The sequence below is a fragment of the Stegodyphus dumicola genome, chromosome 12 (genome assembly GCF_044657685.1).
Source record: "Stegodyphus dumicola isolate Sdum_Otavi_A_Nest chromosome 12, ASM4465768v1".
Taxonomy (NCBI): Eukaryota; Metazoa; Arthropoda; class Arachnida; order Araneae; family Eresidae; genus Stegodyphus; species Stegodyphus dumicola.
In genome coordinates, this window is record NC_140779.1 from 75,843,994 (window position 1) to 75,863,351 (window position 19,358).

The following is a 19,358-nucleotide window of genomic DNA, read 5'->3' on the forward strand; positions in this document are numbered from 1 at the left end:
AGTAGACAGTCTGGTGTTCAAACTACCTTAATTCAACAGTGGAGGAAACAAAAAGATGCTCTGAGGAAGACAAATTCAGAGTGCAGAGCATTTCAGGGACCAAAAGTAGAAAATTTCCAGAAATTGATAGTAGTAAAGTGCTATATTATGTGATAGAGCAAAGGAATAATGGCATAGCTATGTTGTGTGAAATGATACAAATTAAAATGAGGGATGAAGTGAAAAAATGTGATACTATAGCTCAATAATTTAAAGTAAGCAGAGGATAAATCAATCATTTCATGAAAAGAAATAGACTTAGGTTAAGAAGAACAATGCTTGCACAATAGCTACCACAGGCTTATGGAAAAGAAAAAAAAAAAAAAAAAAAAAATTGTAATCTAGCAAAGAAAATATTATTGCAATTATGGTCTTCCTAAACATATAGGAAATGCAGATCAAAATCCTGTATTTTTTTGACATGCTTTATAACACTATTCATGCTTTATACAGTTCATCAAAAGGGGACATATCTTCTGCTAGAAAAAACTATAGCATCTGAAAAGGTAACACAATAATGCTAGCAATGACTGCCGATGGTTAAAAGTTGCCACCTTTCACAGATTTTAAATCAAAGATGCTGCTGAAATAAAAACTGCCTCATGGTATCATTGTTAGGGGATATGAGAAAGGTTAGATGCCATCTGACTTAATGAGCGAGTGGCTCAGAATTGTCAGTCAGGTGCTCTTCTGCTTAAAAAATTATTATTAGTCTTGGGCAGTTTCCATGAGTATCTTTCACGGAAGATGTAAAAAGAATCAAATAAACACTGTTCCTGTCATTATTTCAAGAAGATGACATTACTTCTGCAATCACTGGATGTATCAGTGATTGCAGAAGACTTATAAACTGTTCAAAGACTATCTCCAGAAGTTTTAGGAGTGGATATCAACAAGGCCGCACAATTGCAGCAGAACTGTAAAAATCTAGAGACTATCTATTTAATTGATTTGCTCGTGGATTTTGGGTGCATGCACTTTGATTGATAAAGCAATAATGATGAACTTCAAGAAAATGGGGATATCTAATGGTCTCAATCAATTTGAATATCACTACATGTGCGAAGATAGATTTAAAGGTGACCAAGCCAATGACAATGGCAACATGTTGCCCTCTGTAACTGACAACATATACAACAGTTTCAGCAGAAATAAATGATTTGTGGCCAAAAGGGTAGCAGTGATCAACAGTAAGTACAGGCAAGATTCAAGTTACAGGTGAGTAGGAATGAAGCTATCTTATTAGATTCTGTAATACTAACATTCCTATGCATTCTTGTAGGGTTCTTTTAAAGAAATAATATTGTGATAATTACTAGAATTTTATCCATGACTATTTTTCATTTATGTTCTTACTGTAACCGCGTCCTTTAGAAATTAAAGTACTTAACATAATTTCTCCCTCGATTTTCAGACAATAAAAAATTAAGACAAAAAAAAAAAAAAAAAAAAAAAAAAAAAAAAAAAGATACAGATACGAATTCCCTAGTATGGTCTATTAAATAATACATATTCTTTGCTGCACTTAATTTAAACTTATTTCCTCAAATTATTCTAACTTACTTAACCACTCAAAGCAAGCTGAAAACAAATTTCAAATTTTGAAATTAAATACAGTCAAAAGTCGTTAATTCGGACACCCATAATCCGGACCTCAAAGCTACAAACTTTCTGTGCATGCGTGTAAGACCTTTATGGCTGCAAATATGCGTGTGCGCATGTGCATAATACGTTTATGCTTGCGTGTTTAATGTATAACGGAGGGTATAAGCTAAGCTAAAATTATCTAATTCACTTAATGTTGCAGATTGCACTGTTCCTTAATCTTCGAATTGGATCCGGCTTATTATTTTTTGCAGACTGTTTAGAGCAATTTTATAAAAGTAAGCTTGAACTTTCGATTATGTCAAATAGAATTTCCGATATATATTTAGTAATGCGTAAAGGATCTACAAAGCGAAAGTATGTTTCGAAGTCCATTAAACAAAAAGTGGAATTACTGAAAAAAATGGATAAAGGTAATGGACATGTAAACAATGGACATACAAATTACAGACAAATTTAACGAAGGATTTATGCACAGCCCTTTAGGCTCACCAAAAGCTTTTTATAAGTGCTAAGTTCATTTGACTTCCTGTATAAACTACCTTCTTATATCCTTATAAATTTATGATGAAATGTGGCTGTATCAAGAAGTGCTGAAAGAGACATTTCAGTAACGAATAGTACCACTTTTATATTTTACATGTGAAATAATGAGTATATAAAAAAATATTTGTTTTCTGAAAATCCTAAACAACTTTTCAGGGACATCTTTTGAGAATATTTTTGTGAATGCAAATGCTATGACATTAAAGTTCAGATAAACATGAATAAATCGTTTTGAAACTTCTATTATCAATAGCTTAAAGGATTAGGCTTTCCATTCTAACTACTAAAACAAATTTAAAAAAATCAAAACTAAAATGTCATCTGGCAGTTTTATTGTCAAGCCTTGCTTCTAATTATTGTTATAACCAGTAACTTAAAATATTAGGTACTTAACTTCAAAAGTATATCACTAGAGAAACTTGACAATAGAAAAGCTTAACAGCAATTCAATTTAGATTTTGCTGGCTGGACAGTAATCAGAACGGGAAGGAAACTTTTTACCTCTAGGTTACATCACTTGTCAAGCTTTCGATTAACACAAATATGTACAAATTCCTTAAGACACTTAAAATCAAAATCAAAATTTCTGTCAATTCAGACAACAAAAAGATAATTACATTGCTTTAAAAGGACAAATTTAGAGAAGCCAAAGAAAAAAAAAATATATGTTAAATACAATATACACATTAAAAAAAAACGTACCAAAATTATTGCTCAGAAGGTGATGAAAAAGTTTTGGGTAAAATCCTAGTATACGGTGCAGCCTTGGCGCGATTTTGAAAATTATCGCCAACACCAAAAATGACCCAAAGAACGTCTAGGCATATATTAAACGCTTTGTACTATCACTATATACATAGTAAATACTATGTATAAATACTATGTATAACTATATATATTCTTTCAATGACCAGTTTACTACTCATCGTAAATGTCCCGTTTTTACTGCTCATCATAAAGTCGCCAAATCCCGTGTGCACCGGATACTAGGATTAAACCAATTTTTTGAAACTGAACCATGAACATATGATAGTATTAATAAATATTAATAAATTGTTACTTGCTTTAGATTTAAGTTTTATATTGAGATAGTTCGACAAGCACTATAAAACAACAAAGAATGCACTTAATACATGAATGCTTTTGCAAAACCAACCAAAACACACACACACAAAATAAAAAACAATCCAAAGGCAGCAATGGGAAATGCGTCATTATTGTATATTGTATAATATGGCCATAGCAACAAGCAAATTAGGGAAAGAGAGCATTTAAAATGTCTTCCGAAAATACAGCAAGCATTGGTACAGGAAGCAGAAAGCACTGGTTTTTCATTTATTTATTTAATTTATCAAAAAAGATAGCCTTATCCAAAAATAGGTCAACGTACTTTCTTATGTATATAATAAAACAGTTGGCAGACATTTGACATATTCCTTGCTTTGCACCCACTAAGTCTTTTTGCGTTCAGGGTGAAAAAATCAAGCTTAGATGTGAAGATAAAGAGGGAATTTTGTTTGAGAGAAAAGAAATTAGATCATATGAGCGGGAATGTGATATATTAATACATTTATGAAATCGGTTCCAAAATTATTTTCTTGCGTTTTCGTTACAAATGCACATTACTTGACTTTTAATGCTAATTTATCTAGATAACAGAACCGAATTAGCAATCAGTTACCAAACAAATACAAACACACTTTAATCCCGCTTTTCTCCATGTATTTGCCTTTTCTCCCTATCTCATATTCCTAAGGCTTCTCCAGACTTACCCATTCCTCACATGATATTTCCTTCCGTTGGCATAATGAAATGTCGCCAAGTTGGCGCCACAAGGCTGTTCTCCGAAGAATATGCGTCCATGTGACCTATCACCTAATCACAAAAGCCAGAATGTGCTGTTGTAAGTGTAAAGTATGCTGAGAGAAGTGTTGAAAATACTAGCCTAATCTAAATAAAAAAGGGTTAAAAAACTATGGGGGATCATTCGTTTCAGTAATTAAGCAGTCATGAACATTTGTTTCTCGTCAGAGGAAAAAACGAAGCTAAAAAACATCTGATCAGGAGTGTGGCGCTCTAAGAACGGGCTTGAGCTTGTTAAAAGCGTCGGCAAAGCCAAAAAAGGGGTTCTCCAGCTTGATAACAATTTAAAATTTAGTTAGAAAGCTAACTGGAGCCACGCAGCTCTATGAGAAGTCAAGTTTTGGAAATGATTTATACTAGGCTTCACTGGTTTAGAGAAACACTTCCACAGATATAAAAAAGTTATTACTTGTACAAAATGCTTCATAAAAAAATTCTCTTGAGAAAATATTAAGAGTGAAAGGAGTTAAAATTATTAGGAAAATAATAATTTAACCATAACCACTTATAATTTATAATAAAACCATAACTAGCGTATCGATAAATTGAAGTGTTTTTGAACCAGAGCTGATTTTTGATAAAATGTTTGAAAGATTGAAAGTTTATAGTCTAAATAAGGAACCAAATTAGGTTTTGGTTGATAGAATAACCAACCAAAAAGGTCTGATCTGAATTCTCCAACTATCGAGCGAAATTAAATTAAAATATATAAATTTGTATCTTTTAAATGAGAGGAAATTTGAGAAAATTTATAACCTTTGAGCAATAGATTCGTAGCTCTTACATTTTTTTCAAGGCTTATCAAGGCAATTGTCTTACTTTTTAGTGCAACTCGAAATCTTATGTACCACGGAGTATCTAAGTACCACGGTATATCTGCACCACGGAGTATCACAGAGTACTCCTATCTTAAGGTACACGCCTTTAAAATGGTGGTCCAATTTGATGAGCTCTTATGTTATTAGAGGCCCCTCGTGGGATTCTGTGATAAGCTCTGGTAAGAGTGGGATTAATTTCCAGGATATGCAACCAAAGTACTCCGTGATCCGCTTCATCGCTAGGATAGAAAGACATATTTCAATTAATCGATTGGCAACACTGTAGATGAAGGATTGCAACTTAATTCGCAGAAGTGTGAAGTACGTATTGTTATTTTCTCCTAAATTTTAATTTTTTTGAAAGTGTCGAATATAAATGTTTTTTTGTTATAGTAAAGTAATTTGTTTGTAAAAGATATCACTAAGAACGCATAATGTATGTTTTTAATATTTGGCTTAAATTATAATAGGAATGTTTTATTTATTCTTGTATGAGCTTGTTTTGTATCATTAACCTTTTTCTTTCGGTAAGGAAACGTCTTCTTCTTTTCTCTTTTATGCAATAACTTTGAAGTTGTGTTCTATTTTGAGAGATAAGAGTGAAACTGGAATAAACTGTGCAAATGAATACTGGTTTAAAAGTTCTCATTTGATGTATTTGGTAAGAGAAATAATGGAGTTTAGTAAAAATTGATTGTAGAATCTTGGCAATGCTTGGGAAATAATTATAACGTGTTATTTTTTGAACTGAATGCAGCGCGAAACTTTTCGGCTCTAGTGTAGAATTGGGTGCCCCTTCGATTAGCGACAATTTGTTTTTAAATTTTGGCGATGAAACCTCACTTCTGGTTACCATGATAGTTTTAACTTTGTTTTAGCCTAATGATTTTATTTAAATGAAAATAGATTGATGTGTACATTGACAAATTTAAGGCAGTGCACAGTGCCTACTTTGTGCAATTCTAGGATGTTTTTTTAAGTGAAAACAGATCGATGTGTACATAGACACAGAGTTTGTGCAATTCTTCGACTTCTTATTTTGGTTTTATGTAGAACCACCTTGAAATTGTGCCTTCCTGTCACCGATCTTGGCGTCTAAAAAGAATCGCCAAGAAACAAGGGGCACCCAATTGTAAACTTTTACCAATTTTTCTTTTAAAGTTGCATAATAATTGTTGCAAATTGCGGGGAAAGTGCAGAATCGCCCACAGCTTGGCGCGTTTTTAAGAATTGCACATACTCGGTATCCATGTGCACGTCGACCTATTTTGACTTAAAAAAATCATCCCAGAATAGCACAAAAAATGGCATTGCGCAGTCCCTTGACTTTATCCATGTGCACATCGACCTATTTTCGCTTAAAAAGTCAAAGAAAATTGACAAAAATCCAATTCTTACTCTTGTAAAAAGTGCCAAACAAATAATAGGGCAATTCTGCACTTTAGCTCAAATTGTATACAGTAATTCAAATAAATTTGCATCTTTTTTTTTTTATCGAAATATATTATATATGATAGAATTTCTATTGATGTATGTGTGAGTGAGTGTGGGTACATCGATTTCCTGATGAAATTTTGCATTCACAGCCTTGAACAGTATCCCTCTCATCAGTAATTGTTGTTTCTTGGGTCAAGATATTTGCTTCCCAGAAGGGTAAAAGTATAGTTTAGGGTACCCCTTGGCGAAACTGGGCTATTTTTCACGGTATATGGATACCGATTTTGAGCAATTTTTTTACTTGTTATTTTGGCTTGCGAAGCGGCGATTTTTGCACCAAATATCGATGCTAAACAAAGCCCAAATAACAAGACAAACAATTGCACAAACATAGTATCTATGTACACATCGACTTATTTTCACTTAAAAAAAATCCCCAAATTGCACAAAAATGGCATTGCACACTCCTTTGACTTTATCCATGTACACGTCAACCTATTTTTCACTTTAAAAAAAAACCTTGAATTGCATAAAAATAGCATTGCACACTCTTTTAACTTTGTCCATGTACACATCGATATATTTTCACTTAAAAAGTAAAAGGAGCACCCAGTTCTACAATATAGGCAAGCAAAAAATACATAATCTCAATAAAATACATTTTAAACCAAACAATAAAATAACATAAAAAAGGAAAAACATGTTATACATTTAAGTACTACCAAAATCAAATATTCAATTACCATGATTTTTGAGTTCGCTTCGTACACCCATAGCCATGTAGAAATCAAAATATCAATCATACTCAAATGACTTTTTTCAAACCAGGTACTCTTTCTGATTGAACGCTTCACATAGTGACCATCTGAACCTTTCTTCCTATAAAGCCATTCAAATCCATCTAAACGGATTTTACGTTCGACTAGACGCATATCCTTCCTACATACAGGACACTTATAATGGCTACTAAGTAAACCTTCATTTACACACCAGTCAATTAACGCTCTTTTCCCCTTACGTTCCAAATCGCACAGAAACTTCAAATTAATCTTACTACATTCAGCCATTCTACGGTCTACACAATAAAACCAACACACACCACAAATGCGCTTACAAAACATCCCATGATTCAAAATTTCCTAGAATCATACACCCGATTCCATCACAATAGGGTTTCCATAACATTCAACTACTCAGGCTACCATAAATGAAAGAACAATTTGGTGATAAATCAAACAACTTTGCCATTATACAAGGGGTACCTTAAAGTCTACTCTACCCCCCCTTCCAGAAGCATGAATAGAGTGGCATAAAAATACTTCTTCACATTATGGTGATTCAATTTTATATTGCATTATTCAGATCATATTTCTGCAAGTAATAAAGCAACAGCACGATTATCATGATAGAAATTTTCACAGTCAGGTTTTTGCAAATTTTACGGAGTTTTCCGAGGTTTTGTTAACATTTTGGCTAGTTTATTTTTAATAATTGCATAGCTTAAATATGACCTGTCATTAGAATTTATGTATAAAAATTAATCTCTTCCAAAATCTAAACTAGGACTTCACTCTTATAACTCCTTCAATTTTTGTTAGACTTCCGTAGTATGAGAAAAAGCCATTTTACATTATGTCATTAAATATGCCTTCCATTATCTATGCTTGTCAAATAGTTTTGATGTTGATTGATCTTTTTTTTTCCTTCTTAATTTCAAAGCATGCCTAATAAAGAAACTTGTGTCTATGATACAATATATCAAATTACTAGTCTTCTAAATAGAAATCTTAATCTCAAGCAATAGCATTTAATTGTATGTCTAGTTTATACATTGTTGGTATTATATCTCAAATTACAAATCTTCACTTTTTGTTGTTTACCTTTGTATCTGTTTCCTGTGTTTATTTTATTTTATTTTTTTATATTTTACATTATGTTCGAAGAAACAGTTGTATTAGTTAAATTTATCAGAATTGCAATCCAGAAGTTGCAACTCTACTTTTCTCAAAATGTAAAAGTATTTTAGTCAATGGTTTTTTAGGGATTTGTGATTTTAGCACAGTGCTTACAAAATGCAAGTTTTAATTTTTATGTTTGTTTATGAGATAGCAATTTGCATTATTTTTTCATGTCTTTTAAATTTCTCCCCATCAGGGCTAGTGCTAGAGCCAGTGGCCATATCTTAAGAATTTAGGGAGGCATTAAGCATAATTGAAAAGCCGTTAATTTTGTATAAGGTGGTAAACATTCTTTCGTTGGCTGTAATGTCCATCAATCTTCTCTCCTCGTCAAAGAAATCAACACTTCTGCGGATTTTTTTGTTTATTCCACTTACATGGTTACACACTAATTCACTAAAACTACATAACAAATAGTCAAACTACGTACACTAATTATACTACTACAAGGTTATTTCATTTTAACTATTGACTCCCATGAACCTTCCTCTTTTCTAACCTCTCTCCAGGTCTCTTGCTCAAAAACTAAACTTTTTGGTACTTTTCAGACTAAGAAGGGCCCCCCTCAATGTATTTCGTTGGTCTACGTCGCCAATACATCATGTCTTCTATCCCAAACTGAAACGGTGAATGTTTATTTAAAACATGTTAAAAGGAATGGCAACATAAAAAAAAAAAAACACATACCTGGTGTACTTATATGAACAAATTAATTAATAATGGAGTTCAAAGATACGTAATAGAATATTTGTACAGATTGCATTTACATCTACTCCGAAACTTATATAACATACAAATGATTCAATTTAGTAATTAAAATAATTCTAAAATACAATAGAAGGATGCTTAAAATCTGGGTTTTATAGAGTAGCTCTAAGAAACAAAGAAAAAAAATAATTTTAAAAGTTTATAAATGTCTATAAAGAGTTCCCTTTTCTTTTCATACTGGTCACTCAATGATTTCCAGTCTAGCCAACACATTGGCATATTTCTGTAATGTTAGGTCTTATCTTTGCAGCTTAGAAAAATGCAGTGCATTCTTGATGGTGAAAGTTAATGGATTTGGATCAGTAATGAATTCCATGGGTAATCCAAAGATTCCACGTTTCAAATTTTTTCAGCCTTAAACCACAGCATAGGCTTCCCTGTCAATGGCTGACCATGTCTATTATGCTTTGGTTAATTTTCTGGCAAGCATAATTAATCTGATACAACATTCCATCCTTCCATTGTGATAAGCAGTTACTAATACCTGTCGAGGATGCATCACACTGATTTCTAAAAGGTAGTCCTGGAATAGGGGTGTAAAAAGGCCGAGTACCTTCAAAAGACATTTTAACTCTCGAGATGGCTCGTTGGAATTTTCTGTCCAGGATAACTAACTGTTCAGGACTTCTGCTTAAGATGATATCTGTTAATGAATTAGCTATCTGCATAATGTGGGATGTTATCTCTATAATACTTACATAGTTCCAGAATATCTTAGTTGCTTCTTCGTTTGAGGCCTAGCCAGCTTCCGGATAACATCCACTTTATCCGGATCAGTTCGATGAGTGCCGAAACCGATATGTTCAAAATACTTAATGCAAGGGCTAATGTTTGGAATATGGTAACAGATAGTTTGGCAACATTTTGGTAAGGCGATAAAGGTTACTAGCTAGGACTTCAGCAGTGTACATGGATAAAGTCAAGAGTGTGCACAATGCCATTTTTGTGCAATTCTGGGATGTTTTCTTAAGTGAAAATAGGTGGACGTATACATGGATACCATGTATGTGCAATTCTTAAAACGCGGCAAGCAGTGGGCGATTCTGCACTTTCTCCCAATTTCACACCTAATCTTCGTCATGATTAAGCACTTTTATTGAACAAAAGTTCTAGCATAAGCGTAATTCGGCTAGCAGATTGTTGGGAAAAAAAAAAAAAAAAAAAAAAAATGCCTTTACTTCGTGAAAACAAAATGGCATTAAAAAAAACAAAAAAAACTACCAGGTTGGTGTAGCAGGGTTGGTCGCCAAATTTTCGCCAAAAAATCACCAAGTTACCATAATCTGAAGATTAACCTATGCAAATCTTAAAGGAGCATTTCTTAAGGTTTACTGAAAACGTTAGTCCTAACAATTTCGGGGTAAAAAATGATGTCAAGATGTACTACTTCAGCTCTGTGAATAAACTGCTGTCATTCACGATAGCTCTAGAAAAATCTTTTTATTGAGCATGTACTTGGTTTATCACTTAAACATTGCTGCAGTATTTGTATAGGCCTGAAAGGCATGACTTTAAATCAGTACTGAGCTCAATATGTCTCTAAACAGGCTAACTCTTGGCTTTTCTTTCCAAGAGTATGGCTCAATATGCCTTGAGCCAATCAGTGGTTGATATCACATTGACTTTTCCCATATGGAATAACAGTTCTTTGAGATTTCCATAGGGAAGGCATATGGTTTTATTATTACATTGAGGGATCTAGTCCACGCAAAGTTTAATAGTACCATCTTTTTTCATGACACTGGTTAATATGGTAGAGAATTTCCACATTTGTTTCTTCAATCACTGCCATCGCTAATATCTCCTCAGTTTGTGTACTTGGGGCTTTAATGCTTCAGGAATTTGATAAATGTAGGGTTTCTTTCATTTTGTGTCATTATTTAATCTTAATTTGTTCTCCCACTTTAGCAATTTGTACTTTTTTATAAGTAAGTTTTTCTCAAGAAGTTTATCAAGTTTATCATATATCTTTTTATCATTATCTGAAGTCTGTCTCATTAAGATGAAAATAATTTGACTTATCAGTCACACTATGTGTGGGATGGGCTTCTAGTACCTTTTCATTCTCAAATATTACACCTATTGGCTGTATCTTTGGATTAAATTTTTTTATCTTATTTATGTGAACTTTATTGTTCCATCTCTCAATTTTATGGATTCTTTTGCTCGTGAAACAGTCTGATAGTTGTGCTCAGGCCTCTTGTGATCACTTCAATTATACCCACAGTGTTATTTCATATCTTTTCACTTGAACACTGCTCATATTTTGACTTGACAAATTTTATCATACAATTGATTGCTGAAGAGAATGGGGATTTAGTATGGAAAAGTAATATATAGTAAGTTTACTTAGTTTGCCAAAAACTTAATTTGAAAGTTATTGAGAAGAACAATTTCTGTTGCAGTTTTAATTGTAGTGCTGTGGGGATTTGAAATTAAGGGTTTTTTTTTCCAAGTCATAGGTACACAAATTTTTATTTTTTCAAGTGGGACCATGATGAATTTACCCTCAGCACAACCAACATGCACTATAGGCTAGACTGAAATTTTCTTAAAACACACCTGGAAAATGTGAAGGAGTTTGAATTTCATTCTTCTATTTGAGTGACAAATTTTCCTACTTCAGATCATTTAGAAAGTTAAGTCGTGCTTTGATGTACAATTGTACATTTAAATTTAATTGCGAGAAATCAGTTTCCTATTAGTCCTAGTTTTCTGAACCATTTTTCATATGAATATTCATACTGATGGATTCAAGATTAGTTTTATTCCTAAATTAATAATCAATATGTATATTAAATATATTTAAACTTTTTTATAATTTTAGTTTTTAACCAGACTGCATTACTTTATAAATATAATAAAATTTAAAGTTTTTTATGTAGTTTCTTTAGCAGATATAAACATCAGAATGTTGGAAGTCACTGTGAAAACTCTTGATTCGCAGAATCATTCTTTTTCTGTTCCAGATGATGTGAGTAAATATTATATTTATATACATTTTATAGTATGTAACTACTGTTGATGGCTTAGTAATTCTTTTTATAACAGTAAGTTATTTTTAAAATTAATATGTGATTTTAATATTAAGCAGTATGACTACTTGCCCGGGGAAAGGACACATGTTTATATTTTATAGATGACTAGTTCACCAAAAGGTTACCAAATTAAATTAAACTTATAAAATAACTTTAAAACAATTTCCTTGGCCTTTATATTTCTGCCTCAGAAATTTTTGTAAGACATTATTGTAAATAACATATTTCTCAAAAATGTGTTCACATATCTTTTGGAAACTTCAGTAAGAAAGCAGTCTTCTGTTTTATGTCACGTCTCCCCATCCATATATCTGTGTAAGATTCTTGTGCATACATAAATTTTGACAATTTTATTGTGTAATCCAAGTTCTCTTATCGAAAGTTTTATACGCTCTTGAATTAGAAACGAATTTAATCTCAATTAAGAAAATAATGGAAAAAGGACTTTTGGTTCTGTTTGAAAGAAATAAACGTATGATCATGAAGGAAGATCAGATTATTCTAGAATGTCATGCAACTAATAATCTTTATCAAATTAAACCATTCGACAGAAATAATGAACCATCAGTTCATGTAGCATTTCAGTGCAAAAATGAGAACTGTGTTCGATTTTGGCGTAGATGCCTTGGTCACAGAAACGATGATGCAATCAAACAACTTGTAAACAAAGATGTCGCTGAAGGAATTAAACTAGATAATTGTAAACATGATACCGAATGCATTCAGTGCATAAAATATACACTGATTTCCCGTATCCCAAAGAATTGAAATTCAGAGCATCTAAACCGCTAGAACTGGTTCACGCTGTTGTTTTAGGACCAGCACAAACACCTTCTGTCTTACCTAATGAAAAAGAAAAATGAAGTAATTTCTAAACTAAAACAATATATTGCCCTTACAAACAGTGAATTTGAGAGAAAGGTAAAAATGCTAAGAAGAGATAACGGTGGTGAGTACACAAGTAAGGAACTTGAAGAATATCCTTGAAAATATGGTATAAATCTCCAGCGTACTGTACCGTATTGTCCATTACAAAATAGAGTCGGTGAACACAAAAATAGGTCTTTGATGGAGATGACAAGATGTCTTTTTGCTGACTCAGGTCAACCTTACAGATACTGGGCAGAAGCAGTACTAACTGCAAATTATTTACAGAATTTTATTATTAACAGAACCAAATGTTAAAACACCACATGAATTTTGGAATAACAAGAAACCCAACCTATATCATCTGAGGACTTTCGGGTGCAAGGTTTTTGCTTACATCCATAAATCTAAAAGGGGTAAACTAGATGATACTGCTATAGAAGGAATACTCATCAGCTACGACAGCAGAAGTACAGGCTATAGAATTTTAGTCTCTGGAAATAAAATCATCATAAGTCAATCTGTACGATTTATTGAAGACATTGGAACTGAAGAGCCTGTAAGCATCTCTTTAAACCAGGTTGAAGAAAATCCTAAGGAAGAAAGCTCAGAACAGGAAGAAATAAAAATTGAAGAACCTGAAGAGGAAGATATATCAGAATATGAAGAAGAACCTTTGGAACTCAAAAGATCGAAAAGAGTCCCAAAAGGTAAACCTCCTGATCACAATGGATTCCATGCAAAATATCCAACTTTACCTAAAACCAAAACCTGGAAGGAAATTCAAACTTTGAAAGAAAATGGCTAACAGCTGTTTGAGATGAAATTAATTCACTAGAAGAAAACAACACTTGGGAATTAGTTGATTTATAAAAAGGAAGAAAATCAATAGGATGTAAATGGTCTTTCAAAACCAAGCTCAATGCAGAAGGAAAAATTGAAAGATATAAAGCCCAGGTTAGTCGCAAAAGGATTTAGCCTGCAGTTTGGATCTGACTATGATGAAACCTTTGCTCTTGTAGTAAAATACACAACTCTATGAGCTTTCCTATGAGCAGCTTCGTATAAAAACATGTCTGTCAGACATATTGATGTCAAAACGGCTTTCCTTCATGGAGAACTAGAAGAAGAAATTTACATGACTCAACCCGAAGGATACTCAAAGGCTGGATATGAAAATAAAGTTTGCAAGCTGAAGAAATCTATATATGGTTTAAAACAAGCCGTTAGAGCTTGGAATCTGAAAATTGGAAAAATATTTCTAAACATGTCATTTAAACAAAGTAAAGCAGATCCATGCTTGTTTTTCAAAAACATCAATAAAAACTTCATGTAAATAGTATTATATGTAGATGATATGCTTATAAGAAGTGAAAGAGAAGAAGATGTAATAGAAACAATCCAACAACTAAATGTTAAATTGGAAATAAAAAACCTAGAAGTCACCTACTATCTCGGCATAAACATTGAAAGAACTAAAGATAGAACCTTTGTCATAAGCCAAAAGAATAAAACCGAAGAAATAATTAAAAAATTTGGACTTCAAAACGAAAAACCAACATATACACCAATGGAAACAAACTACTGCAAATTAGAAGCTGAAAATGATCTTCTAGAGGATAATACAGAATATAGACAAGCAGTAGGGGCATTATTATATATTGCAACAATCAGTAGACCAGATATAGCATGTGCTGTCAATCTACTGAGTAGATGAAACGAAAAGCCCGGAACATAGATTGGAATGCTGTCAAGAAAGTCATTCGATACTTATATACAACTAAAGATTTTAAATTGGTCTTTGATTAAACATTTGATTTGATAATTTTTGATTAAAAAACTAAACGATTTCAAAGCAAGCAATTGCAACACTGTATGGAAAAAAAAAAAAAAAAAAAAAAAAACTTTTGTATCTCCAGTGTGCGAGACTTTGTATCGGAAATTTAAAGATATGCTCATTTTAAAATTAATTTGCGATATTGCTGTTGAACAGAGTTTTATAGTTTGAGTACGTAGAACGTAATTAATAAATTAAGGTAACACACAAAACATTAAAAAAAAAAAGCGCCTACTTGGACGTAACTTAAAATCTGAACCTCTTTCAGATTTTTTTTTTTTTATGATTATAATTTAAAAGCTAAAATTAAATTATCATAATAAGTAAATTTTATACCAATGGTAATAATACATGAAAACAATAACTGATGATTTCTGTGAAAGATTTGAACAGTTGTTGGGATACACTACTGGTGGAGTGTTAAACCACTGAACACTGGTAGTTCAAGCCGGCTGTATGGAAGTTTTGTAACTTTCCTTACATGTAACATGAATCTGAGCCAATTTCTCTTAAAAATTCCTTTACGAAGACATCTTTCCACTGCTAGTCTGCATATATTATTTATTTTCTATTCATAAACACTGTTCTCTCTTCTTAATACAGATCCTTATATTTTATTTGCCCTTTTTTACAATAGCTATCTGGCAACAAAAATTAGCTTGTTTTAATTAAGAAAAAAAGAATGTTTTTAATTATGCATTAAATGAAATATTTTGAAAAGTAGTGTTACTTTGTATTATTGTATTCTTTACACTGCTGTACCATCATTTTTATATGAAAGCTTTACATAGCAGTAGTTTAAAGTTGTAATAATAATATTTGTAGTTACCCCATCTTTTTTCATTCTGAAACACATCTTCCAACAGCAATTGAGTGATGTTTAACACAGGAAATTAATTGATTTTTTAGAAAATAAATCTTATTTCTGAACTGAAGAAGTGTCATATCTATAGGTTGAAAAATATGGTCAATATGTTTGCAAAATCCCATTCAGTTTTAGACAGCATTTAAGTAAAATAAATAATTTGTATATGATGCAAACAAAAGTTTTATTTTGTATTTCATGTAGTGAATAATTAATCAGGGAACAAAGTATAATGTAAGGTTCCTTTATTTTGTAACCAGAGTTATTTTATATTTGGGATCTTTACTGTCGCTTGATCTTACTTGTTAAATGAGGTTTTTAGTTTGTAAAAGAAAGCATGTTTTGCTTCTCGAGGCCACGTTACTGGATAAGATTTGTAGTCTTGCATTATAATTGCCGATAGTTGAATTCCATACCAGTTCAGTCTTGAGCCAACTTCGCATTAAATTGATTTGAGTAAGTTTTGGCTACTAGTTTACATGAATTTAAATTTTACATTTGAACTTTAATGGTTATCATAAGTTATCTTGCAACAAATGTTTAACTGAGTCGTAAGCACAAAGTGTGCCTTCTGTTCTGTAGTTTAAAAAAAGGATCTTTTACACCCTTCTCATGATTTAGTTGTTACTTGAGACATAGAGATAATTCATTTAATGTCTACAATTTTTTAAGTCCTTGTGTACAAATATCCATTCAGATGAATTTTTACGAATTTGTCTGGGTCCAACAACGTCCGTCTGTTTCTGGAGGTTGTTAGCAAAAGTCTCCGATGCTGTCTGGATACTTGATTCGCTGAAAAACTCTCCAGGAAGTCTGAGATTCTGGCCATAAACTATTTGCGCAATAGAATGGTTTATATCTTACTTTTTATATCTTACTTGTACGCAAACCCAAAAGTATTGTTGGTAATATGTCAGTCCAAGATACGTTGTTGCGAGCTAATGCTGTTTTTAGTGTTCTGTGAACACGCTCAACTTTGCCATTATACGAGGGGTGGTAGGCAGTAGTGTGTTGTAAATTGATGCCATAGATTTTTGACAAAGCTCGTAATGTATCACATTTAAATTGGGATCCACGATTACTAACGGGTTTGCTTGGCGTTCTGAAATGCACAATCCAGTTACTATGAAAGGCTCTTGTGACATTCTCAGCTGAAATATTATCTAAAGGAATTGCTTCCATCCAATTAGAAAATCTATCTACGCAAGTAACACAATAAATATCCCCTTTAGATGGAGGAAGTGGTCCTATGGGATCGATACCGATTACAGAAAATCTTCCTGGTGGTACTTCAAACTCATTTAATTTTGTTTTGGTATGACATCTGATTTCAGCTTTTTGGCAAGGAATGCAGGTTCTGGTCCGCAATTGTACACTGCTCAAAAAAAAAAAAAAAAAAAAGGGACAGTCCTATATCTCCCGTTCTACTGGGCCGATTGACAAAATTCAAACTGCGTTTTTCATCTCTCGAAAGCACGACTTAGGATATATATTAGATTTATATATAGCACTATTCCAACATAGAGATTTTAACACAAAATCGGACTTTTTCTGAAATAACATATCAATATTTTTCCATATTTCGATTCTACGACTCAAATTATGCCAGAATACCAAGTTTTGTAAATATTGTACGAGTAGTTTTTAAAATATTAGCTCCTCAATGTTAATTGAATTTGGTAAATATTTATTAATACAGTCAAAGGTTGTTAATTCGGACACCCATAATCCGGACCTCAAAGCTAAAAACATTCTGCGCATGCGCCGCGTTGGCACATGCGCACAGGCGTTTTACGCGTGCGCGTAAGACCTTGACTACTGCGCATATGCGTTTGCGCAAGTGCAGAATACGTTTTCGCCTGCGCGTTTAATGTATAACGGATGGTGTAAGCTAAAATTATCTAATTATCTATTTCAGTTAATGTTAATGATTGCGTTGTTATTTAATCTTTGAATTGGATCCCGCTTATTATTTTTTGCAGACTGTAAGAGCAATTTTATAAAAGTAAACTTGAACTTTCGATTATGTCAAATAGAATTTCCGATGCTGGAAGTTAGACTGCTCCTGCAGGATGCATTCTCTTCCCACCCCATACTATGCAGTTTACTAATCTTGTATTATAATATGAACATTTTCCTCCTTAAAATATAGCTTTTTAAAATTTTATTTAATAATCTGGTTACAAATAACTATTTCAAAGGAGAAAAATTTGAGGGGGGCATACAAACATTTATTACTTGAAAAATTCTTTTTGTCATTAGCATATTTAAGCTGTCTAAAAAAACAATTGCAATGAAAGAGGTAAGATTTCATACAATAAACAACTTAATACTTAAGGAATAGATTATTGAATGATTTATTTTAGGTGGCAGCTGTATTGAGTAAACAATAACAAAACATGAATGTAATAGCCTAAATTATATTTTATGACACCAAATATCAGTTTTGAAGCATACCTTACATTTAATATTTTAAACATTAATGATAATTACAAGATAAGAACTACAGTCAAAAGTTGTTAATTCGGACACCCATAATCCGGACCTCAAAGCTACAAACTTTCTGCACATGCGTCGCGTTGACGCGTGTGTGTAAGACCTTTATGGCTGCGAATATGCGTGTGCGCAAAATACGTTTACGAACGCGCGTTTAATGTACAACGGACGGTATAAGCTAAGCTAAAATTATCTAATTCAGTTCATGTTGCAGATTGCGTTGTTCCTTAATCTTCGAATTGGATCTGGCTTATTAATTTTTGCAGACTGTTAGAGCAATTGTATAAAAGTAAGCTTGAACTTTCGATTATGTCAAATAGAATTTCTGATATATGTTTACTAATATGTAAAGGATCTACAAAACGAAAGTATGTTTAGATGTCCAACAAACAAAAAGTGGAATTGCTGCAAAAAATGGATAAAGGCATGAAGAATGTGACAGAGAGGTTAGTGAAAACGAAAAAATTTCGATTGACAAGTTAGTCGGTATTCTCGGCACAGCAATTAACGGGACTTGAACAGCGGAACTTTGTAACTGAACAAGAAATTATGTCTGTTTATAGAATTAAAGAGAAAGTATTATCACATAAAACGAAGCAACTTACATTGAAAGAAATGTTTAATAAAGTAAACAAATAAATATTAAGCTTTTTTTTTTTTTTTTTTTTTTTTTGTGTAAATTTTGATACACTTTAGATCATAATTGTTTTTTATTTCATAAATTACGGTTTCATATTTTTAATTTTAGAATTTCTGCATGCCATTTTACGAGATTTAAACTGATGATCTATAATCCGGAATCGCCAAAGTCCCGACGAGTCCGGATTAACGACTTTTGACTGTATCTCTTTTTTTATTATTTTTCCTTTCACATTTCAAAATTTAGGTTCATTCCAAATAAAATTTACCCATTTTTTGTGTTTTATTTTTAAAATTTCTTTTTTAAAATAATTTTTATAAATTTTTCGAAAAAAATTTTGGCTTGTAACCTATAAAATTTTTACCATCATCTTAAAGTAGTGTATTTTTAAGCATATCTGCAAAAAATTAGACTTTTTTTATTCAAAATTTTCCAAGATATACACGAATTTACGTATTTTTGTGTTTTGAAATTTAGCATCTTTTTTTTTGAGCGATAATAACACCAAATGTGGTTATGGATTTTTGTTACAGTGAATTGCCACAGCTATTTTTAACCTTAAATTTCAAGTAAAATTCCGG

General features: G+C 32.2%; 2 protein-coding genes across 6 annotated transcripts in view; one reads left to right on the plus strand and one right to left on the minus strand.

The window, feature by feature from the left end:
- LOC118200925 (uncharacterized) overlaps window positions 1–3,920 on the minus strand; it is a 42,447-nt gene extending 38,527 nt beyond the window's left edge. Inside the window, exon 1 of one of the 4 annotated variants that reach the window (XM_035372916.2) lies at window positions 3,581–3,920. The gene's annotated coding sequence lies outside the window, so the exon portion shown is untranslated. Of the gene's footprint in view, window positions 1–3,254; window positions 3,553–3,580 lie in introns of those variants that run through there. The other 3 variants (XM_035372915.2, XM_085806596.1, XM_035372917.2) reach the window with 3 other exon arrangements.
- Window positions 3,921–5,132: 1,212 nt separating this feature from the next.
- The window catches only part of LOC118190178 (uncharacterized), a 163,356-nt gene continuing 149,130 nt past the window's right edge, over window positions 5,133–19,358 (plus strand). For both annotated transcript variants that reach the window (XM_085806594.1, XM_085806595.1), the window contains exons 1-2: window positions 5,133–5,192; window positions 11,920–12,008. In XM_085806594.1, the coding sequence (XP_085662720.1) occupies window positions 11,946–12,008 (63 nt within the window). In that variant the 5' untranslated portion in view covers window positions 5,133–5,192; window positions 11,920–11,945. The remainder of the gene's footprint in view (window positions 5,193–11,919; window positions 12,009–19,358) is intronic.